Raw genomic sequence first — 24,365 nt, forward strand, 5'->3', positions numbered from 1 at the left:
CAGTTGCACGATATATATACACGTTAATGTATATTTTAGATGAATGTTGATTTATAAAAAAAAAACACCACAGTCTTTAATCATATTTTCATTGTGTCTTTGCTGCATGTCTCTTGCTTGAGAATTGCGCTCTGTTGCAGCCACACTTGATTCTGAGGAACTACTTTGTTTGGCGGAAGAGTAATATTTGTACTAATATAATTACAACTTATTTGTGTTTTATTTTGTGAAACCCTGCTATGCATATGAAGTAACCATTTTATAAACGCAATAAACCCCGCAAAGCAGTGGGGTTACAGTGCATTTTATAACAGCTTTTTTATAACAGCTATTTTATAACAGCGTCGTGCCTAACAACGCCCCTTAGCTGTTATAAAATGCACTGGTAACCCACTGCTTCTTGGGGCTTATTGCTTTAATAATAGAATTTAATAATAAAAATTACGCCCCCTGAGTGGCAAAAAGTCTGAGCGACAGCATTAGAATGGCTTCAAAAGAGAGTCAATTCCCAAAGACCCCATGTTAACTTAAGATGACCATTTTCAGAGCAAGTAATATTTTTACAGCCTGGTACAATAAGTGTTTTTGTCTTTATAGCTAATTTTGCCCTTCATGACAGCTGTGAGGGGGTGAATTTGTTTGTAACTCATCCGTTTAAATTGCATTAAACCTTAAAGTTCTGCATAATTAAAGGAACAGTATGTAAGAAATGTATACCAATTAATCATAAAATGGCCCTGATATGTCACTAGACATTAAGAAATCATTTTCATTTCAAATACTTATATCACTGACAACAGTGGTCTGGTCAGGATATTGTCATTTAAAAAGTGTTGCAGCCCTCAACTGATGTTTATCTTGTCATTTTGTGTATTGGCCACCAGTTGTGTGATTGCAGTACCAGTTTTAGCCACAAGTTTTGTGATTGCAATACCAGTTTTGGCCACAATCCTACATACTGTTCCTTTAAGGTCGTGGCCACTTGAGTGACGGGTGAACTAAAACTGCTGTTACAAGAGCAGAGCTACGTGGTTTCAACAACCAGCCACCTTATGTAAGGCCTTGCTTCATCCACGTCCTACCTCTTTTACCCATACGGTTATCCGCGGCCAAAATGGCGACGGCAAGGTGACATCACGAACACTACGTCCATATATTTAAGTCTATGGCTCACTTACAAGTTTTCTTTCTTACCTGCACATACAGTAGCCTATTACATTTTTTATGGTCTTAAGTTTTAAATGGCCTATATTATCCAAAATTCACTTTTACAAGCTGTTTGGACATAAATGTGTGTTGGCAGTGTGTGAACACAACAACCTTACAATAAAAAACAATCCATCTACTTCTTTAATCCCCATTAAACCAAAGCTTTCTCATTGGACATGCTGTTTTGACTCTCTTGTTAATGTGACATCACACAAACAAAGCCCGTCCCACAACCACTGACTGACTGGGTAATATATCCAAAAGCTTTTCTAAATGTGTTTGTTAGTATGTGTTAGCGCTAATGCTGCTAAAGATACATTTGTCTCAGACTTTATCTCTATTTTTAACTGAAAGCACTCACTGTCTGTTGATAAGGGAGTGAGGAGCTGTAGCTCATTTGCATAAAAAAAACAGACATGACAACAGTGCGTTTTGCTCCTACCCAAATAGGGTCATTTTGGACATGTTATAATAAATGATCTGTGAGGTATTTTGAGCTGAAACTTTACAGACACAATCTAGGCACACCTGAGACTTATATAACATCTTGTAAAAATTGGCATAATATTGGCCCTTTAAAAAAGTCAGGCAAACATGGTGTGGTGTTATACAGTATGTATATGGAGTAATTTGTACTATTTATGGTTTTAGCATTACTGTAAAATAATCACGATTAAATTTCTTATGCAATATATCAAAGTGAATTTTTACACTATAAAAAAGAATATTAATCAGTTTTTTCCAGTTATTTGCGTAATAAAGTGTAATATTTTTGGACATCAAACTGCAGGTATCCTATGGGCATAGTGTGGATGAACCACAACAATAAAACAAACTGTTATTAGAATATGTAAACATTTATAAAAACAAAGGCTCATTTTTGATGCTTCAGATTACTGTATTAGACTGTATTAGAATTTTAAGTTGCTGTGGTCACATGTTTGTTAAAATACTGATCCACCAAAAAAACATCCTTTAATTTAAACACTGAACAGTACTGTTTACCTTTTAGGCACATTAGAGCACACAACATTTCCAAAGATAAACACATGAACTTTTATTTCACATAATATGTTGCAGAAGATGACCAATCAACAAAATGTAATACTCTAAAGGCAGCAAAGAACAATGCAAAGTAACGAAAGAAGCCTAGCGTATGTACAGTTTATTTAATACAAATAAAAAACTGAAATCTTTTATGTCATTGAAACAGTTTTGTTAGAAATAACGGGGTTGTCCAGCAGCGTATTATCACACAAGGCCCTGATTGGCTCCTAGTGTTTGTATGAGTCATGTGATGGTGAAGCGTAGCAGAGCGGACAAAGCTCAGGAGCTGATTGGAGGGATTAGATCAGCTAACTCTAAGGTGTCCTCACTGGGACTGGGACATCCGTCCGTCTGTCCGGCGCTCTCGACGTTCATCTGCTGCTCACTCTGAATCTTCAGGATTAAATCCTTGATCTCATCGCGTTTGGTTTTCATTCTTTGCTGGGGAAACCAGTCCATTAAATTCATCGGAAGGTGAAAGCTTGGAAGAGGATTCTGAAGAAACATAAGCATTAATGGTTAATGTCAGAGTTTTTGTGGCACACTCTCACATGAAAGTTTTTTAAACAGAAATGCATCTTTTTTATTTTTTACATGTTTTGTCAATCATGTTTTAACACGGGATCTGGAAAGGTAATGCAAACTAATCACTGGAAAAGAGAGTAAAGATCACTGATTTTATTTAATAATCACCCAGAGATTAGGTATTTTAATTAATTTCGTCCCTGACCCAACCCGTTTGACAAAGACCATGACCCAAAATGCATTAAATCGCATTAATTTTTAATATCCGTCACATCATCCTTGTTTGCTGTTCTGTGTTAAGTTTTTTATTATTACAGAAGAATCAGACTGGTAATGGAAAAGTACCGGTACATATATTTAATTTCAGTACAATACTATGTTTTTGCTCATTTTGATAATTGCTGTTCCAACACACCACTGGCATCGAGTCAGCCCGAGTCCCCTTACCTCAAAGAAGCTCTCTACATACTGCAGCACATAAACTCCACAGTCACTGAAGTTGTCCTGCTGGGGCACACGAGGACTTGAACCCTTCATCACATCTTTCCCAAAACTCCTCTTAGAGCCTTTTCTGACCTCCCACTCCACCTCCAGATACCTGCACACAGTCACAAAATGTGTTAGCAAACTGCTGAAACAACAGAGCCTAACACAAAGTCGAACATTTCACAAAAAAAAAAAAAAAATGATGTCAAATGCAAAATCTTGGTCCTAAGGCAAAACCAAAACCACATGCAGCTTTTTTACTGAGCTGTAGTGTCACAGAAACCCAGTAAATGGCTCACTTATAGCCATCTCCATATTCAACTTGGATAAAAAGGCAGTCAAATTCACACTAGTCTTTGAGTGTGTGAATATCTTTGGACGTTGCTGTAAATATGGACAGGGAGTGCTTTGTTCATCTTTGCTTTTCAGTAGAGAGAAAGGTTAAAGGGAGATTTCACTTTTTTAAAAATATACTAATTTTCCAGCTTCCCTAGAGTTAAACATTTGATTTTTACCATTTTGGAATCCATTCAGCTGATATCCGAGTCTGGCGTTACCACTTTTAGCATAGCTTAGCATAATCCATTGAATCTTATTAGACCATTAGCATCACGCTAAAAAATAACCAAAGAGTTTCGATATTTTTCCTATTTAAAACTTGACTCTTCTGTAGTTACATCGTGCACTGATATTATGATATATGATATGATATTTAGTGATATTATGCACTGCCCGAAAATAGTATTTTACCACTTTTTGAGTGGGGGGGTCTCGAAGCGACACCAGGGGGGGCGTGCGAGACCCTGGGGAAAAATACTTTTTCAGGAAGTGATTTTTTTGCACTGTCACTTGAAGACATTACACCCCAATCACGCTGATAAGCCGCTTGAGTTTTTATTATTATTTATTGATTATATTTAATTTAATTTTTCAGTATCAAATGGTCAAAAAATATTATACTTTAAATAAGGATTGATTTTTTTTCAGGCAAATTGATGCATTTGAAGTCTTTTCTGTTACAGACTAAAAAACAATGTTAATAAAGTTATTCTTTGTTGTAAGTTGATCGATATTTTTTTTTTGTGTTTTCTTTAATGTTGCAGATGTGTCATTTTATAAATAAATTATACTATTTACAGTCACGGCGGAGAGTTGGGGGGCGCAAAATGTTTACGTCTTCCTGGGGGGGGGCGTGACAGAAAATAATTGAGAAGCACTGAGGTAGGGTGACCATACGTGCCATTCTTTCCGGACGCGTCCTGGCCAGGATTTCGGGTTCGCCTTCCGGAAGTCGTAATTTTCGACCGCATACGTCATAGATGTTTATTATTATTATTACAGAAAAGCAACCATTACATTTTAAGGTAAGAATGAAACTACGATTGTATGTCTCATGTTTTTAACTGAATGGCGTATGCTGTCAACAAATACGACTTCCGGAAGACGCACCGAAATCCTGGCCAGGACGCGTCCGGGAAGAATGTCACGTATGGTCACCCTAATTCAGGGGGTGTGGCCTTAATGGCCCTTCAATAAGCATTGTGCTGTGTGCCTGAGGAACGTGCAGGGTAGAAATTCAACTAAAATTGCATTAAATCATGTTATTTTAAACAAAATTATGATGCAAGATTTTTTTAAACTACATTTAAGTTCCCTGATATAGGCAACTCTGCAGTTTTTTCACATTCCCAGTTTATTCCCACTAATTCCCATATATTCCCTTTAATTCCCATTGAAGATTCCCAGCCTTGAAAATTCCTGGAATTTTGCAATCCTAGTCAGGCAACACTGTTGCAGCTAGCTTATTAACTCATTCCCCGCCATTGACGAGTTATCTCGTCAATTATGAGTTAATATTTAACTAATTAATATGCTTTTCTGAACGAATTTCAAAGTGAAAGTGTAATACCGCTTTTATCCACTGGATGGCCAAAACCGAATTTATCAAAAACGGAAGTTAAAAAGAAGTAATGACTGATTTTAAATGCCTTTATGTTTGATAGTCATTCTGAGTCTGATATCGAACATAAATTCCTTTACAAAAACACAATTTTTTAAGCTTTTTCCTCAAAATGTTGTATTTTTGAAGAGAAATATCCATATTTCAGTGGTTAAATTAAGTGGAAAAAGTAAATATACAATGAAACGTTTTTTCCCCATTTTGTTTGTTTGTTTATTCTTTGTTTGAAAGCAAAGGGTGTGTTCTTTAATTTGATATAATTTGTGTGTTTATATATTTATAGAAGATAATTTTTCCTGCAAGGAAAAAATCACAAAAATGCAGGTGGGCAACTTTTCTCAAAAAGGCTGGCGGTGAATGAGTTAAAAACAAAGTACTGTGCCCAATAAATAACACCATGTAAACCCATTATAAAGAATTTATTTGTAGTGCTGTTGTGTCAAAGTAGTCACTTACTCGCGTAATGTTTTCACAACAGTCGACCTGGTCGGCCCACGCAGGGAATCCATGATTAAAATGCAAGGCCTGAGGATTAACAACATAACAATCAGTATACAATCATAACAACAAAACCGTTTGCGGACCCATTTACTTTTTATGGTACTCTTTTTCCTACTATGGACGTGAATGGAGTCCACGAACGGTTTGGTTGCAGGCGTTTCTCAGAATATCTTCCTTTGTGTTCATCAGAACAAAAAAATGTATACAGGTTTAAAACAACATTGGAGTGGGTAAAAGTAGACAGAATTAATATTTTTGGGTGAACTATCCCTTTAAACATCCATCAAAGAGTCCAAAGACCTCTGCCCCTGAGATTCATTAAATGCACTTTAAGGATACACGTAAACACTGTTTTAGGATGTACAGCGAGAAATTGCTCTTACTGTTTACAAATGGTGGGATTAGACGTCCATTCCACTCTCTCTGAGTTCTTACAGTCATCGACTAAAGTGCCGTCTTCACTACAGTCATCCTAAAACACACAGATAACAAAATCATACAAACAAACCCCTAACCCCCTAAATCCCAAAGGTTTTAAAAACCTTCTGCTGGTGACATTAGCATAGACACAAACGATTGCGATTTACCGGACATGAGCTCTGGTCATCAGAGAAGCAAGTATCATCTGTCCCGTAAGATGTTATTATTCTCTGTAAACCATCTGAAATCAAGAGAAGAGTCAAATCAAACCCACAGTCCAGACATGGTCCAGCTTTGATCTGCACACGTTCACGTCACCTGTCCTCACCTGGGTGTTGCTGTGTACCCTCATCAGTCCCTTCACAAGTGCACGCCGACACAGTTGTGGCCTGGACCGTCTCCTGCGACTCCTCTGAAGCACTTTCTGTAGGAGAGACAGTGGAGACGGTCGAGCTCTTGGCAGGAGTCGGAGGCCGGTACAGCAAGTTTGGCTCAATATGAACGCCGTCAAGACCAGGAAAGCAGATGATGGCGAGATACCAGTGTGCACTGGACACAGACAAAGAGTTCAGTTAAGATGTCACTTTTATAAGAATATGCATCAAAGAGCTTTGTAGATTAAAGTATAAGGAACTAACGACTCATTGATGGGCACAAAGATGAAGTCTTTCTGAAAGAGATCCACATGGCGTGTCCATGTCTTTACTCTGTTGTGTTTTCTCTTCTGTATCCTGAAACACATGAATGAATGTCGATCTCAGCCCTGGACGCCTCACAGAATCAAGACTAACAAAAGAGTTTGCAAGTGACATTAAACTGTGCAGGTGTTGTTGCGAGCTCACGGTAGGTTGGACGTGTCGGGTGCACTTCTCCTCTCTCTCTGATTGAGTCTCTTATAGAAGAAGGAGCTGAACACGTGACTGCGGGCGGCATCTTCCTTTTTTAACTTCTCCAGAAACAGATATCTGGTAGCACACGAAAAAGACACATTTTATTATACATGAACACATAAACAATACTTAAAGGTGCCAAAGAATGCATTGAAATAATACATTAAATTGTTCTCAGATATCTAAATATCAGGCATGTGACTTTATTAAGTGCAAATAATAATGTTGAGCTCTGCTCTCATTGGCTGTTTAACAAAGCAGCTCATTTCAGTAGCTCTGTGTGCGTGTAAACAGAAATGATGTTTGAGCCTGTATCAGACAAAGATACAGATTTTGAGGAATAATCAATTTTTTGGAGATTGTTAAATCGTTTCTGAGTGATAAGTTTGTGTGTTTTTTTCAGTATGGACCTGCAAAACGAAATTGTAACGTCAATAGTAGAACTTAAAGGTGCAGTGTGTAATTTTTAGAAGGATCTCTTGACAGAAACGCAAAATAATATACAAAACTATATTATCAGGTGTTTATAAAGACCTTTTTATGATGATCGTTATGTTTTTATTACCTTAGAATGAGATGTTTTTAACTACATACACAGAGGGTCCCCTTACGTGGAAGTCGCCATTTTGTGCCGCCATGTTTTTACAGACGCCCTTAATAGACAAACTTTTTTTTACTAATTTGTCTCCGACGATAACATGTTTTTCGGTGGCGGCAACCGTAGCTTCTCTATGCGTTTCAAAAGCGTGGGGTGAGCAGTGGACTGAGCCGTTGGTTGCAATTTGCAACCTCACCACTAGATGCTACTAAAATTTACACACTGCACCTTTAAGCCTAAATGCTAGCATATAGCATTAACTAGCATATAGCGCTAACTCAGTCACAACTTTGTTTTTAGCATTGTACTTAATTTAATGTGTAATTTAATGTTGGGGTGTACATCACTATAGTGATAAAGATAGAAGGAACAATATCGTCGGGATCACTTGTTAGGCAATATACATTTTCGACTGGTGAACGATAAACCAATGACAGCTAAACAAATCTACTTGAATCTAAAGTGCACTTGCATTTGAAATGACAGGCACGGTGGAGAAGCTCATTGCTGAAGTCCATTACATAAAATTCAATGCTGTTGCAGTGAAATTGACTTCATAATGTTTTTATTCTACTACAGACTATTACACCAAAAGGTAAAAAATTAGATTACACAAACTACATTCAGTGCAAAACGCAGTGTGTGGAGGACACCTGCTGGTTATAGCCGCTATAAATGCAACAAAGAACAGCATATTTATACATTTAATGACACGTGAACAATTACAAGTAGGGCTGTGACGGATCACAAAACTCACGGTTCGGATCACATTACGTTTTTTTAAACACGAATTGTATCACATTTTAGCCTGGTAATACCATCCTCTGCTTTTTGCTTCGCTTCATAGACAGAGTCTGGCTGGGCATAATCGACAATCGTTTTCCTTCTCGTAGGAGGGGCTTGTCTGAAGTTTAATATCATTGGTCTAAACGTAAGCAAATCACATAACGTTTGTGATTAATCCGCAAATTGCGTGCAAACTGAACCATGGGTCGTGATCCATACGGATCACGGATCAACTGCAATCCGTCACAGCACTAATTACAAGCATTTTTATTAAAGGAAATATGCAATATTAGTAAAATGTCATTCAAAATAAATGATTTCCGCGAGTACTGTGCCTCGTGAGCGAAATACAAAGTTATCGTGTAGACACCAACATTGTTATCGTTAAAGTTATCGTTATAATGTGAACAGAAATAAGAGACTGACTTTAAATAGAAGTCAATGATGACATCGTTGAGAAACTCTCCATCGTTCAGACAGTGAAGATCCTCATTGGTTACAGAGATTCCTCCTTTAGCAGGAGGAGGGGGGTAAACCATCAACCTAGAGAGAAATACAATGTTAATAAGCGTTCATGTGTGGATAGTAAGACAATTTCAGTTGTTTTAGATGGGGGCGGTTTCCCGGTCAGGGCTTATCCTAGTCCCAGACTAAAATCCATGTTTGAGCTGCCTTCATTTAAAAACATCTTGCATATCTTAACATATATCAGTGCCATTGTTTTTTCTCAAGATTCACACCAGTATTGTTTTTTGTAAGGTATGTTTGAAAAAACTACTTGAATGTCCTAATATAACTAAGGCCTAGTCCTGGATTAATCTAAACCTTGTCTGGGAAACTGCCTTATGGTGTTTGCACAATGTGTTCAAAGCTAATCAAAATGACTAGTCCTGGATACCGAAATTCTGATACATGTATGTTCGATTGGATTTCGAATGGTTTCAGTTCAATACAATATAATTTCATCAACAACATTTAATTTAAATATACATACATATACACATTGAAAATCCTTGCTATGATTTAAGATTTAAATCCCACGTGTTGAAAGACAAACTGTATATTGCTGGTTGAGGTCTTACTTGATAACTGGACCAGTAAACGTAGGCTGAAGATCTGACATGTCATCATCATCGTCCTCTTCACAGAAAGCCTGGAGTCGAGTAGACATACGTGTTTGGACGCTCGCCGCTGGTGATGTGACCGGGGCTGTCGTGGCTGTGGTTGCTACGGTAACTGTCACTACTGGGAGGGATACGGAAGCTGATACTGTTGAAGATGATGATCTTGCTGATGCTACAGTATTAACTTTGTCCTCTTTTGCCTAAGACAGACAAATGTTGGCACATTAAATAAAATAATAAGTACGTTGAGTTTATTATGCTTGTGTACATTGCAACATTCTGCAAATAAACAACTACACATAGCTATTAGTGTAATGTTATATGTGTGCATGTGTGTCAAACTAAAAGAAACAATAAAATATAAAATACAGAGTTGTGATTAGATTATATGAAATGACACTCAGAACTAAAACTTCAATTAATTTAAATGTGCACCATACAGTGATGACTTTTTTGGTGTGAGAAAATACATTCACCTGTCTGTCAAATAAAATAATTCTCACGAGTGACAGTAACATATCACCTTTTCTTTCTCTATGGAGGCGTTATTGTACTCAACAAGTCGAACATTGGCCTCATCAAAGGTTATCTTAGTTGGAAAACGTTCCAGTTTGTTTTTTCGTCCAATCTCATCCAGGATGTCCTCCAGAAACACCTGATCTTTCATCATGAGCCCGTTCTCAAATATCAACACAATATACTTCTCATCACCTGTAGAAGGACAACAGGACAGAAAGAAAAAACTCTCAAAGATTTCCAAAAAACTTTTCAAGAAAAGATGGTTGGCATGTTGTTGTGCTACTCACTGTTGCCTTTGCAGTCGTACCACTCCCCTCCTCTGTCCTGGCTCATCTTCAGCTGATCTCGTAATCGCTGACACTCCTCCTCTGTGGTCTGCAGGAAGAGAACCGGTAGCTTCTTCACGTTACACCATTCACACATGGTCAGCTCCGATGACCTCAGACGAACACGCTCGATCACATCCACCTCACGACCTGTGAACACAGTGACAGTCACTTTACACAATGACTTTTAAATTGACAATGCTGACACCAAATATCAACTTTCAGCATCTTACCTTCTGTATCAAGCTCTATGTGCTCCACTGAAAACTACAATGCAAAAATACAACAATCAGAAAATGGTAGATGGGTAGATTTTTTTACAAAGCATATAAGATATGATCCTATAAACAATTCTATAAATAAGTGTCATCCAGGGGTTCGTTCACACTTTAACCATAACGTTAACTACAGTGACGACCCCCTTTTCAAAATGTACATTTTGGAAAAATGCTTTTTGAAGACCAACTTTGTCTTTTGTAAAGAAAAGGCTTTAATTAAAAAAAAAAAAAAAAACATTTCATAAGTCAAAGGGGACCAGTTTGGTTCCCCACATACTTCAGTCCTTCCAGAGGTTTTTTGTGATTCTTGTGGGCAAAAATTCTTCATCTTACAGCATGTTTTCTTAAAAAATGGCGATGGAAAATGCGGGATATTTATGCAATTTTATGCAATGAAACTGCGGGCACTTGCAAAAATGGCGGGAACTTGAAAAAACGGCGTGAACTGGCAAAAACGGCGGGAACTTGCAAAAACGGCGGGAACTTGCAAAAACTGTTTTCAGCTTTTGCAGCCTTCAATGATGTTCACGTCACATAATCACGTCACTTCATAAAGAGATATATGCTAAGATATATGTGATTTTTGCTACGAAAATGCGGGGATTATGAAATCATGCATGCAAGCCCTGCATATTCAGGGCATGGAAATCTGCAACTTGTGCTGCGAAAGTGCTCTGTATTTGAAAAAATGCTTATCCCGCATAAATATGCAGACTTTGGCTGATTATGCGTTAAATCATGCGATCGCATAATCACGTTTTTCTGGAGGGGCTGATACTTTAATACTTTTCATATGGCATACAGTACCACATATAACCTGCAGTCCATTTAATAACAATTATCCTAGGCTGTCCAACTCATTGTGAAACAAAACACGGCTATTTATATTTTACTAATATTTCAACAGAATGACTGTAATTTATCAGGTTGCTTCAGTACAGGTTAATAGAGGTCTACACGGAAGACCCGAGACCCGAAGACCCGGGACCCGACCCGGGACCCGTACGGGTTCGGGTCTATATTTTAAATGATCAGCCGGGTCCGGGTCGGGTCTCAATCTATTACTTCGGGTCCGGGTCTGTTTAACATTGTGGGTAATACCCGAGGTCGATCGGACTCGGAGAACACACACTCACATTTAAATAAAATATTTCTCCAGCAACAAAAACTTAGATGAACTGTCGCATACATTTTTTCTATGACGCTAAAGTTGCGTTAAAAAGTTTATATTTGGTTGCTCCAACCAGGCAGCTAACGCGCATGCGCTCTTGTAATGTTTTATCTGGCTACCAGTCAGGAGCTTCTGCAGTGAGACGCAATGACTTTACCTTTGACAATTGGCTATTTTATTTAGAAGGCGGGACCTATTCCGCCGTACCGCGCATTTTGCACTGACGTGACTTCTCTAATTTTTATAATAATATTATAAATTGAACGTCTTGCTGTTATATCTACAGTTTTCGCGACTCTGCTCAAAGAGCACAGAGATGATAGCAAAGTAAAGCTAACGAAAGCAGCTATGACACTGAACGAGCAATCGTTATTATCCAAATGGGCAAACATTATTAAGCAAGTTGACCCGATACACAACAAAGTGGACCTTTAAAGCTGGAATAAGCATTAAACATTTCAATCGTCAAGAGAGGAATAACATGGATGGAACTTTCTTGGAAATAAGGATTGTGCATCACACACAGTCAGGTACAAGGAGGGAGAAGACTAACTTCTAACGTTATGGGTAAGACAAAAAGTTTAATTTTCTCATGTAAAGCTGCTTTGCAACAATTAACACTTGTGAAAAGCGCTATATAAATAAAATTGAATTGAATTGAAAATTTTTCGCTACTTGTTTATGGACTTATTAATAACATTTAGCTAAAGAATATTTGCCGGTCGGGTCTGTGTCTTCCCGCACGGGTTTGGGTCCAGCTTTTAAATAATAGACGGGTCCGCGTCGGATCCGGGTCCAGCTTTTAAATAATAGACGGGTCCGGGTCGGTTCCGGGTCCAGCTTTCAAAACAACAGACGGGTCCGGGTCGGTTCAGTGTAGCACATTTACGGGTCTGATCGGGTTCGGGTAGGAATTTTTGGACCCGTGTAGACCTCTACAGGTTAACTTGTTTATGTGTATCTGGTGCCAAATAAAGACAACATCCTTTATTGAGAAGCATTTTCCTGAACATTTTTTTTTTGGACAATACGGTATTGGCATAGTCAGTGTAGTAGAATAAAAACATTGTGTAGTCAACAGCGCTTGGACGCCAAAGGTAATTTTAGGTTATGTACCTCAGCCATGAGCATCTCCACAATGTCATTGTCCATTTAAAATATGTGGGCACTTCGAATAGATTTGATTGGTTGCTAGGGGTGTGACGAGACACTTAATCCACAAGACGAGACGAGACACGAGATTGGGTTCACGAGAACGAGACGATATTTTTACACTTTTTAAGAAATCCTCAATGATAAAATAAATGAATAAGAAACTGACATCCTGTTATTTTTAAATGTTTTAACTAATCAAGGACTGGCCCTAACAATAATTTTGCTAACTGATAATAAAGTAATTTGTTATTTTTGGGAAATAAAAATAGACCCAAATGAGCAATAGCCTTTAAAATTACATAATAACGAAGATGCAATAATAATTGGTTCAAATAAAGTTTTAAAACCAAGTTACATTAAACAACATTACATTTGTGGCCTATAAATAAAAAGCATTATGCATGTATTATAACAAATGCCTGCAGGGGGCGATAGAGGATTCGTCTCGTGGACGCTGTCTTCACTTTCACTTTAAACGGAGAGAAACGCTTATTTTTAGCCAAACAATGTTTAAATCCATTTGAATATTTAATATATGTCCATTTCTTTACACTAGAAATGATGCAGTCACTGTCATTTTGAGAACATGCAGACATTAAATCATGTAAACTCTGTGTAAGGGTTTAATCTGCTGAGACTTCACATCTGACACTGATCAACAGACAAACACAACGCGTCTCAGACTTCACACGAGTTCCCAAATGAACATTATTGGAAACCAAACAAAAAAGTAAACGCAGTAAAAGACAAATGTAATGCATGCACTGTAAAAGGGTCAAACAGAAAGCTGCATCCTCCGGAGGTCGCATATCCAGGCTGCATACGTCATCAAGGTTTATTTCAGATCATTAACTGAGCATTACATTCGCAAGTCGTCAGCATATTACAATAATTTGCGATTAACTAAATAATTAGTAAACTTTATAATTGTTAATAGTCTCTAATAAGACAGTCTTTATGAAGTAAATGCAGTTTAAAAATTCGACCTCCGAAGGATGCAGTCTTTTATTTGAGAAATGGGCAGCATTTCACCTCCACAAGAAATCTTGCGAGACACATTTAATCTCGAAGCACGAGATCTCGTCACACCCCTATTGGTTGCCAATGGTTAATAGTTAATCAGTGGGGGGGAATTGTTCAAAAACCGATTCCAATGAGATTGATCATCTTATCCTCATTATTTGCAGTTGTGGTGTGAACTTTGCTATTCTCTTTAATTTAGAAAGATTTTAAAACTAGTTTATAGTTTTCGTTATCATTCATAGTGCGAACAACCCTTTAAAGTAAAGAATAATTACATAAATACATACATACATATACTGCAAATACAAATACAAAGTGTTTGGTTGCGGTAATCTTACAACAACTGGTTTGGTGACCATCCTGCGCAACGTTCCAATCCTCACACTTCTGCAGTCCAGAATAATACTGTCAAACTTCTCCACCTGGCCCACCTTCCTCTTTTTAGACGGAGATGGATCTTCATACACCATCCCAAACTACCATGAGGAAAAACACACAACATTATTGAAACATAATACATTACTACAGCATACCTTTCAAACTGATTTATCCATATGTAAGCAATAAGGTACGAGAGGCTGTGCTGTATCGTGAATAAGTAACGGCTGAAGGGCGTTGTTAGGCACGACGCGAAGCGGAGTGCCTGCAACCCCTTCGGCCGTTGCTTATTCACGATGCAGCGCTTGCCTCGAGTACCTTATTGCTTTTATAAAACGGTTACCACACAATATTAAAGTAAAAAAAATATTAGTGCAACTTTCATGAAGTTAAATTAATAAAAGCATTCCTTCCGCTAGAAAAAATAGTCCCTGACTGCGAAAAACAACATGAAAGTTTAAATAAAAACAACAAACTGTTCTCAGACTTTGTCTCATTATATGTTTATGTGTTGCTAAGGGTGTTGCTAAGGGCGCAGTGATATTAAATAGAACCGTTGGGTGAAGCGGTCATAGCAGTGTTTTATTCCGAATAAAGCACACCTATTGACCAATCAGAATCAAGGATTGGAACTTGTTAAATTGAATTATACCACGGGTCTGTTGAATGATGCATTCTGATTGTCTGAGAAATGTTCTATGGGTGTTGATTATTTTTATGTAAACCGCACACCTAATTTTTCAAATGTCTTAAAAATAGGCAAAAGAGCAATGTTTGTGGTAACCGTGGTATAAGCTGAATAATTGACTCCGGTCCTTTGAATTATTTGAAAATAATGCACACCTCCGCTTCGCGTCGTGCCGCATTACCACCTTGGTGTGCATTATTTTCTTACAATTCAATGGCCCGTCGTCAACTATTCCTTACTTAAACCAGTGTTTCTCAACCAGTGGGCTGGAGCCAACACAGTTTCTAAGAGGGGCCTTAAGATGACTTAAAATGACTCAAAATAGAAAAAAAAACAAGCATTAAAACAGCTATAACAAGCAATAATCAAGATCTTTCTTTTTTTTCTTTTGTGTGAAAATTGTCGCTTCAAATCTACCAAGTAAACAAACCATGTGGGTTGTGGCTAGAAGGGTTACACCTATGGCCAAAATCTCGTGAAATCTCTTAACCCAACATTTTAAGGGATTAAGGCCGTAGCTTTGTCAAATCTAGCAATCCTAATCCTATCCCTAAAACCTAACTGTGCTTTCACACAGCCACCGGCGAGAGCGTCAAGTGGCCGGAAGTCATTTATTTTCAATGAGAGCCGGGGGCGAGCTCCGTCAAGCAGCAACGCGGCGCGTCATGTACGGTGAGCTTGTCAAGGAGAGTTGAAATGATCTCAACTTTATGGTAATGAGCTATGACGTGGTTCAGCAGCAACCAATAGGAAGGTGGAAACGTTCAGCGGCAACCAATCGAAGGCGGAAACCTCAGCTTGAGAGAATTCCAGAGACTGAGTTCGAGCGTCAAGAGCCTCCACTACACCTTTTCTATAGCGTCGTTGGTGGGGCAGCCAGAGCATTTATTGATGCTCTCACCGGTGGCGGTGTGAAAGCACAGTAACTATAAACCCAATATCCAAAAGGCCAAAAGCTCTATCCCCTCTAGCCAGAACCAGCTACCGTAAAACTTCAAATAATAGCCCGGGCTTTTATTTTCCCAAACCTATCATCACACCAGGGGTCTAAAAGAGACAGGCGTCTATAAGAGACAGGCTTTTAATTTAATTGTTCCAGCATGACAGCAAGAGGTTACCACATATTACGTTTTATTTATAATTTGAATGTGTTTAACAAATTAGTTTGTGTAAGAATAACAGTCTTAAATTATTGGCAGCATAAATAAAGCAAACGAGGATATGCTTTTTTTATTGGTTGTTGCGTGAAATCTTACCCAGATACAACAGTGCTATTTTCTGATTGGCTATTGAGTAGCCTCTTTCTTTTTTTTTGGATTGGCTCGCTCGACTAGAAGTCCAGGGGAGACGGGCTTGATAGAGAGAGCGGTGCAGCCAGATACATTTTGGGTGCTGCCTCATATTAAATATGATAAATAGTGTTTCCGCGTGAGAAATACAATGTGTGGCGGGAGTGCATGCATGACAAAAGACTGAAAGCCCGGCTATTATCAGCGGCCTCAAAACACTACCGGCCCACCGGAAAAAGTCCCGACTCCACTTCGCTACTGTCATCATCACTTCAATCCTGATGACGAACCTTGTTGTGTTGTCATAGTGATGAGTAATGGAACGACTGCGTCTGTCACGTGAAGTCTACCGGTAATCAAAAGTTTAGCGTGTGCAATTTGCACCATAGAACTGGCTTAAACAGATGATCTGACGGGTTTTAGAAGATTAAATGCAACCCGAAACTAAAAAACAGACCCGGCCTTTATTTGAGACAGGCGTTTATTTACCCAAACCTGTCGTCACACCAGGCGTCTAAAAGAGACAGGCGTCTATTTGGGACTCGGCTATTATTTGAAGTTTTACGGTATGTGTTTAGGTCTGCCCCCTTGTTACACATTATGTGAGTGACAGCGGAAAGCCGCAAATGAAGAACGATCGAGACTGTTTGGAAAATGAATAGAATTTGGTTTTTATAGTCTTTACCAATATGAGAATATGAATTAAAACAAAAGTGATCATATGCTTACTAGATCCCTCATGCGATTCCTCCTGGGTGCAATGGTTCTGTGATTGATCTCTGTGAAAAAGTCACAGCTATTGTCCTCTTGTTCAGCTCCTTTAACCGCAGCCTCCACCCGACCTCCAGAGGGCGCTGGAGATGAGTGAGCAGAGTCTGCGGGCCGTGGTGAAACGCTGTCCAGACGGTTCACGGTCCCCGTGGTGCTACTGCTATCGCTTTCCTCTTCCTCATCGCTCGACAGAACAACTGCAATTCATCAAAACACGTTAAACGAGTACCTAAAAATGACTTGTGTTTATGTCTTTAGGAACACTTGCGTGATGCTACAAACTACTGATAATAATGTAGTAAATACGGTCGGCAAGAGATGTAGGGATTATTTATTGTTACATGTAGCCGACAAGTCATAATTCAGATATTTGACCCAACTCTTTCTTTAAATGGTGAGCTACTAAAGTCTACTTGCAGTGAGCTTGTTAGCCACAAGTATTACTACTTAGCAGGCTAATATATATAGTATAAGGTACAAAAGACAATTAAACTGACAATTTATAGCCTTTAGTAGCCTAGTGCACTTACTGGGGTCGTTTAATTCACATGGCTTGGGATTTTGCAGTATCTTGCCCCCAACTTGCTTGTGTCCATTAGATGCCAAATTCCCAGAACCAGAAAGGAGTCTTCCATTGTGCGAGACGAGCAGATTTCCACGAGTGATTCGCATTGGTGGGTTCATTACGATCTCTAGCTGTTGAGAGCGGCATCCAGGGGCAGGACTGTAAAAGTTCTTGCTGATGAAAAGGCTGGGCGGGGCAGGCGAGGGCTGTGAGCGAATAGAAGGACGAGGGGTGAGAGTCGATGTACCGTCAGGAACGGGAGGAGTCTCAGCAGGCAGCTGAAATCCACATCCATCACATTTAACATGGTCCTCACTGGACTGGCCACATTTACCGCACACGGTGAGGTAATCATCTGGCTTAAGAAGCTGATAAATGAGAGGAGGCACAAACATCTTTAAAAATTTAGTCTTTTTTGTCTTGATAACTGTGGATGTGGTAAATACACATGGTCTCACCCCGACTGGTTTGCTCGCAGGAACATGACTGTCAATCACTGGCCGTCGTTTTTGCTGGACACGCCTCTTAACAGTTATCTCTTCTGAATCTGGTAACAACGAAAAGAACAAGAGTCATGCAAATGTTTAACATATTTAAAGATCTCACACATCAAACAGTGATAACTTTTAACTCAATATTCAGTCAATTACTAAATTTTCAAACCATCACAAATGCATTAGGCAGTTTTAATGTGCACTCTTTCCCCATGTCCCACTGACCAAAATAAACAAACAGCAGCACCATTTTGCTGGCCCTGCACAGAGCAGAGAAGACTTCTGCATACCTGAAACATCAGGACAGGTGAGAACAATGCTGTCCATCTCCTGAATCATATCAGATCTGCAAGAGACATCGGAAAAAAATATGTAAATAGATTTTCCAAACCAAAGTTAGTTTAAGGAATAATGCTCATATCTCGTGGCTTTACATCTGAAACAATGTCCATTTTTAACTTGGTTTGACCCCCATTTACTTTCATTGCATAATTGCAACAATATTCCTCTGTGTCAAAATAACTAATCAATAAATCACCACAAATGCTGTTGATTAGGGCTACAACAACTAATCGATTAAATAATTTCATTACCAATTAGTTGGTTTGTGACATCACATGCTCCCGCACCACCGCCATGACAGTGCTGCACGCCTCTGCTTCATACAGCGCAAACTGTGCACTTATAATTAAAGTCAGCCGCTGTTTCTTTATACGGGGCAAGCTGTGTGCTTAAAGTCAGGCACGTTTTCTTCATATAACGCAAGCTTCACATTCCTCAGGTGCTTCCTCTTCTTACTGTGCAACTAGCTTGTTTAAAATCAAAGCAGCGTTGTCTGGATCGCAGCGTTGCCAGGTCCTCTGTCTTTCGGCAGACTTCTGCAAAACAACTAATCGCAACTAATCATTTGCAGAACAAACGTTTACATCATATATAAGTGTGTATCGTGTATAATAAATCTGTATAAATACACACACATGCATGTATATTTCAGAAATATTTACATGTGTACATACTTTTTGATATTTATGTCTAATTTATATTATGTATAAATATGAATAAAAAATTCTTAAAATTATACATGCATGTGTGTGTATCTATGTGTGCATAATTATTATACACAATTATATATGATGTAAACAAAAACTTTTATTCTGCAAATGATTAGCTGCGATCAGTTGTTTGCAGCCCTACTTTTGAATTTAGCTACTTTTAAATAGTTTTTGCAGGTTGATGTTTTTCTGCGGGTTAGAGATTGAAGGATTTGGTTCATTAGTTGTTGGTATTTGTGCTGTGAATAGTCATTGGGATGCTTTTGGACTATTTTGAATGGCCATTGGGCTGGTTTTGTTACGCAGATCTGGCAACTGAAAGCAAAAGCGCAGAAGAGCACTGGTTAATAAAAGTTTAATTTCATTAATTAAATCTGTTTTAAATTAAGGGGGAAATACAGGTTTTTATTGCTGTAACAACACATGTATCTCTTTCATATGATAATGGCTTATTTATTTTGTTAATAACGAATAGTTTTAATTCTCATTAAGGTCTAAAGTTTAAAGATTAAAATTAGTTTATTAATCTGTATCAAAATTTCCTCACCAGCACATCCCTGAAGACTCAATTCATTTTGTTTTGACATTTAAAGAGATGTTTTACTATTTAAAAGCTGCAAAAACATATTATATTGAAGGCTTAAAATATTAAAATCAAAAAGATTATATTTGTAAAACCCTGTAGTAGTTAGGGCTGCACAATTACTCGAAAAAAAAAAAAATTACAATCTCGATTCAGTCATAAATGCTTTCTAAATGATGCCGATTTACTTTTATATATTTCCCTGTATTCAGATGCTGCATTCACGTGTTCACGTATTTACATTACAACAATATATCGTCACCTTCCTAAACTAATCCTAAAAATTCCTTTTTTGACAAAAATGTTTTAGGCTGTTTTATTTTGCCTAAGTCAAAAGACATTGAGACTTAGGCAATTTTACAACCTTTTCTAAATGGCAGCTGCATCAAGAAGAACACAAATCTACTCAACTTCTGAAGTTAGTTCAATTAATTTGTGTTTTCTGAGAAACCTGAAAAAATGACTTAGGCAACTAGTTTAGGAGGGTGACGATATGCAGGTTGCATACGTCATCAAGCTTGGTTTATTTAAGTGAATTGAGCATTACATTCGCAAGTCATAAACATATTACAACAATTTACGATTAACTAAGAAAAGTCAACTTTATAATTGTTAATATTCCGAAATAATACAGTCTTGATGATGTATGCAACTTAGAAATGCGACCTTCAGACTTTTAAAAGAAAGCTCCTACAAGTGCAAACCCTAATTTAGATCCTTATTTAGCTTTAATAAGTGAAAAACCTAAATGAGTAATATTTGTTTTATCAGATTAGTCGACTATTCAAAAAAATAATCGCCTGATTATTCGATTATAAAAATAATCGTTAGTTGCAGGTGGAAATTAATTTTGTTCCATTTTATATTTCTTTAATTAATCATTTTATTCTATAAACATTATGTGTGTTACACATATGCACTGAGCTATTATATAGAAATTAGGTGTTTGTGTTTGAGAGTGGGGGGTTGCTGAGAGAAAGCAGTTTGTGTGTGTGTGTGTGTGTGTGTGTGTGTAGAGGCTGCAAGGGGGGATTAGCTAGGAATCTGCATCTGATAATCATTCAAGATAAAAGGGGCCTAAGGGAAAACATACTGAACAGATGTTTTTTTAATGATGATAAAAGTGTTTGCTTAGAAGTAGTATTGCAGTAAAAGATTTAATATGTGTTTATCTATCTAAAGAAGTTAATGTGTGCCTTATTCATATAACCAATTTTACGAATAATGAAATTATGTCATGATATTGAAATGTGTTCTATATAATAATCACTTTTATCTTACAGTTTGTTTTTTATGCATAAATGAATGTTTTATTAATGATTTGTTTTTAAGAAAGCATTGTAAAATGCTATGTGAAGTCAATCATATGTAAAGTGGAAAAGTACTGGGGGGAGAAGTAACAAACTGCAGGACTCTCAAAGTTGGGGGAGAGCAGTTGTTTTTTCCTTTGTCTGTGTGTTTATCTTTCCTATAGGCTGAAATTGGGTGTGGTGAGGGAGTCAGATTCACGAGGAAAAGCAGCCTTTGTGGGAGGAGATTCTAAGAAGAAGATCGACGTCACATACTTTATAAATAACTGTTTTCCCAAATGCTGGGGGTTAGTTGCTTGCCGTTTGTGGCCTTGAAACAACCCGGCGCGCTGTAAACTTTTTCATATCTGATCAATAAATATTCAATTTAGATATTTGTGTCTTTCCTCCAATTATGAACATGCAGATGGACGCCTTAAAGTCCAACACCCTACAGTTAACAGAGCTCGACCTGTATTGAACCCATAAAAATTATTTAAAAATGATTTGTATGATCCCAGTCACACAAAGTATTTCAGATTATAGATACTGCTGGAAGTTCAGTAAAGAAATGATCTCACCTGTCCTTCAGGTTGCTTTTAAAGTAAGAGGAAAAAAAAGAGAGATTAAAATCATTCCTTGGTTGCATGTTGTGAAATTGCTCATAATCAGCAAATCAGGGTAACAGCAGAGCACAACATGACCAACTTCATTGAATTACAGCATATTCAGTTGGCTCAATCTAGTGACAAACCTTTGTTCCAGCTTTCTGATTGGAGTAGCGAGCTGGGCGTGCTGGAAGATCCGCCCCTGAACCAAGACTCCTTGTGTCGGCACTGGACTCATAATCAGATAACTGGTTCGACTGGGACGCGACGACAGGCTAACAGAGTGAGCTGCTTCACTGATAGACCATAAAAAAAACAATGCAAGGTTATTTTAAAATGTTTGAATGGATTTATAATGCATGATCCTAAGAAAAAAGCCTATTAATATTTGCTTTCAAACCAAGGAATGAGGAATCGACCACATGTCATAAAACTTAATTTGCATATCCCTTTAAATCCCCCAACAACAAAACAAAAAATATAACTCCCATACCCAAGTTTTCCGGTTCTGTTGTGAGGCGTTAACTGATTTGGACGTCGCTCTTGAGTCATCATGGACTGATTCGGAGTGAAGCATTTAACAGATGGGGTCTGCCAAAGAGAAATCATGTTTAAAAGTTAGGGACTCACAAAATCTTGCTTGAGTATATTCATATGATATTACATGAAATCTCTTCAGGAATTCCTACAATGATAGTTTTTATAATTTAAATAATATTTTACATGTTTGATCCATTTAAATTGATGTTTAGAAACTTCAAACCATTTTAAAATTGTTTAGGACTGCAGATTGTTACAGTTTTATGGTACAAGTAAAAAGTAGAGATTTTCCCACCGATTCCGATTATTCAGACTGATATCTGCCAATACTGATAATTTGGTGGTTATATTAACTAACATTAACTAAACTATGGGAAAAAAATGTCTGTATGTTATACATTCATATAATGACCATTAATATTGAACATTAAACTAGTGATGTTTTTTTACATTTCCTATACACAGAGCTGAAATTAATTACATTTTCCAATTCTCTTTTGATTGCCAGAATATATCTGCCTTGACTATCGGCGGTTTTAAGACTATCGGCAGATAGTGTGAAAAATAGATTTTATCGACCGATACCTATTATTGGCCAATATAAAAGACATTAATTTGTGTAAAAATATCGGTCAACAGACAAAAACTACCATTAAAACCCGACAAGAAGCAATGGAGATGCAGAAACATACCTTTACTCCCTCAGGGGAAAGATCCTGCTGGCCACCTGCTCGCTCCATTGTCACAAGGGCGGCGCTAGAGAACAAGAGAGCAAGACTGAGTATTTTCACACATGGTTTGATTGTTTGGTCCAAATCAGACTTTTAAAAGTCACCAGCCTAACATCTACCTGGCGAACATAGATAGACTGTGAAAATATCAATAATGACTGTAATAATAAACAAAAAATACTAAGCTATTAATAATAATGTCAATCGGTGTGAATAATCTGCTTGAACTCCGGCCAAGAAAAAAAATCTACATCACATTTCCTTATACAGATTTCGGCTTGGGGTAGTAAAAACAAAGATGAACCAAGTTTAACAACTGAAGCTGCAACAAAGGTGCTGTCTATTTACCTTACTCACTGCTGATGCTTCTCAAACAATGTACAAAACAAGCTGTCTTTTCATCACCTTTTGCTGTGATACTGTAACATCCCCATGGACATTGCCTACTAGCATTCTGCATGTGTAATTGCACGATGACGCGGACAACAACACAGAAGTATAAATAAAAACCTACGGCGTAGAGGCTACTGCAGAAGAATAAATCACACTTTAGTCAGTACTAAATATTAAATATTAAAATCATCTGTACCAGACATTCTTAAGTTCTGGAACCACCGGTGTACCGGGTCTACCTGGAACCTTTAGTCAATCAGGAACTTTTCACAGACGCAACAAAACGCGACTTTAAATTTGAGGCAGATCACCAAAAGAATGAGTGAATGCTATTTTAGTTGGCGCCAATTATTTAGTACTGCACATCCATATACAATTTTCACTCCTACTACTACTGCAATAGCTTTTAATGACATGCAAAAAGTACATATACAAAAAAAAAGACATAAGATCTGCAACAGTGTGTTCAAACATTATAATGAAGCTTTATATGACACCAAGCACAGCTCCTCTCGATACATACAAGATGCTGCATGCCGAGCTAGCGGTAGGGCTGTAACGATTTATCGCGTGTCCCATTAAAAATAAATACCTGTCTGAAATCGATTCTGAATCGCAAGGCTGCAATTCTGTGTTTTATGCACAGCTTGTGCATGTACTACGGCAGCTTATTATACTGCTTAACCTCATAAGACCCGAGCTTTGGTTTGGCTTGAATTTTAGATTTCTTCCAGCTATTTGGGGTTAGGAGGACCAATAAATATAATAACCAAATATTTTTCTTTGAACATGAAGCAGTTTAACCGTCCACATTTGAGTACAACAGGTTCCAGTTACACAAAATTTTGTATTATAGTGCAAAAAAAAAATGTATGTGGACACACCAGGTGTTAGGAGGTTAAAAACATGCCGTTCACGTTCAAGCAGGGTTCAACAAAAATCATTTTTTATACTGCATTGTATATT

The 24,365-nt window shown here is 37.7% G+C and overlaps 1 protein-coding gene and 1 long non-coding RNA gene across 5 annotated transcripts in view; one reads left to right on the forward strand and one right to left on the reverse strand.

The window, feature by feature from the left end:
- Positions 1 to 2,241: 2,241 nt before the first annotated feature.
- Positions 2,242 to 24,365, reverse strand: part of senp6a (SUMO specific peptidase 6a) — a 35,010-nt gene continuing 12,886 nt past the window's right edge. For 2 of the 4 annotated variants that reach the window (XM_073855709.1, XM_073855706.1), the window contains 22 exons: positions 22,968 to 23,031; positions 22,229 to 22,326; positions 21,882 to 22,031; positions 21,709 to 21,723; positions 18,494 to 18,549; positions 18,168 to 18,256; positions 17,675 to 18,077; positions 17,103 to 17,341; positions 14,357 to 14,494; positions 10,625 to 10,658; positions 10,353 to 10,541; positions 10,070 to 10,257; positions 9,505 to 9,746; positions 8,849 to 8,965; positions 6,991 to 7,113; positions 6,787 to 6,879; positions 6,477 to 6,697; positions 6,316 to 6,389; positions 6,112 to 6,200; positions 5,684 to 5,752; positions 3,229 to 3,379; positions 2,242 to 2,751 (listed from right to left, as the gene is read on the reverse strand). In XM_073855709.1, coding sequence (XP_073711810.1) covers positions 2,536 to 2,751; positions 3,229 to 3,379; positions 5,684 to 5,752; positions 6,112 to 6,200; positions 6,316 to 6,389; positions 6,477 to 6,697; positions 6,787 to 6,879; positions 6,991 to 7,113; positions 8,849 to 8,965; positions 9,505 to 9,746; positions 10,070 to 10,257; positions 10,353 to 10,541; positions 10,625 to 10,658; positions 14,357 to 14,494; positions 17,103 to 17,341; positions 17,675 to 18,077; positions 18,168 to 18,256; positions 18,494 to 18,549; positions 21,709 to 21,723; positions 21,882 to 22,031; positions 22,229 to 22,326; positions 22,968 to 23,015 — 3,042 coding nt within the window. In that variant the 5' untranslated portion in view covers positions 23,016 to 23,031 and the 3' untranslated portion in view covers positions 2,242 to 2,535. The remainder of the gene's footprint in view (positions 2,752 to 3,228; positions 3,380 to 5,683; positions 5,753 to 6,111; positions 6,201 to 6,315; positions 6,390 to 6,476; positions 6,698 to 6,786; positions 6,880 to 6,990; positions 7,114 to 8,848; positions 8,966 to 9,504; positions 9,747 to 10,069; positions 10,258 to 10,352; positions 10,542 to 10,624; positions 10,659 to 14,356; positions 14,495 to 17,102; positions 17,342 to 17,674; positions 18,078 to 18,167; positions 18,257 to 18,493; positions 18,550 to 21,708; positions 21,724 to 21,881; positions 22,032 to 22,228; positions 22,327 to 22,967; positions 23,032 to 24,365) is intronic. The other 2 variants (XM_073855707.1, XM_073855708.1) reach the window with 2 other exon arrangements.
- Positions 11,480 to 12,850, forward strand: LOC141350501 (uncharacterized). Its single transcript, XR_012358565.1, has 2 exons — positions 11,480 to 11,610; positions 12,782 to 12,850. It is a non-coding gene; the product is annotated as an uncharacterized lncRNA (long non-coding RNA).

This window comes from Misgurnus anguillicaudatus, chromosome 18 (assembly GCF_027580225.2).
Source record: "Misgurnus anguillicaudatus chromosome 18, ASM2758022v2, whole genome shotgun sequence".
Classification (NCBI taxonomy): Eukaryota; Metazoa; Chordata; class Actinopteri; order Cypriniformes; family Cobitidae; genus Misgurnus; species Misgurnus anguillicaudatus.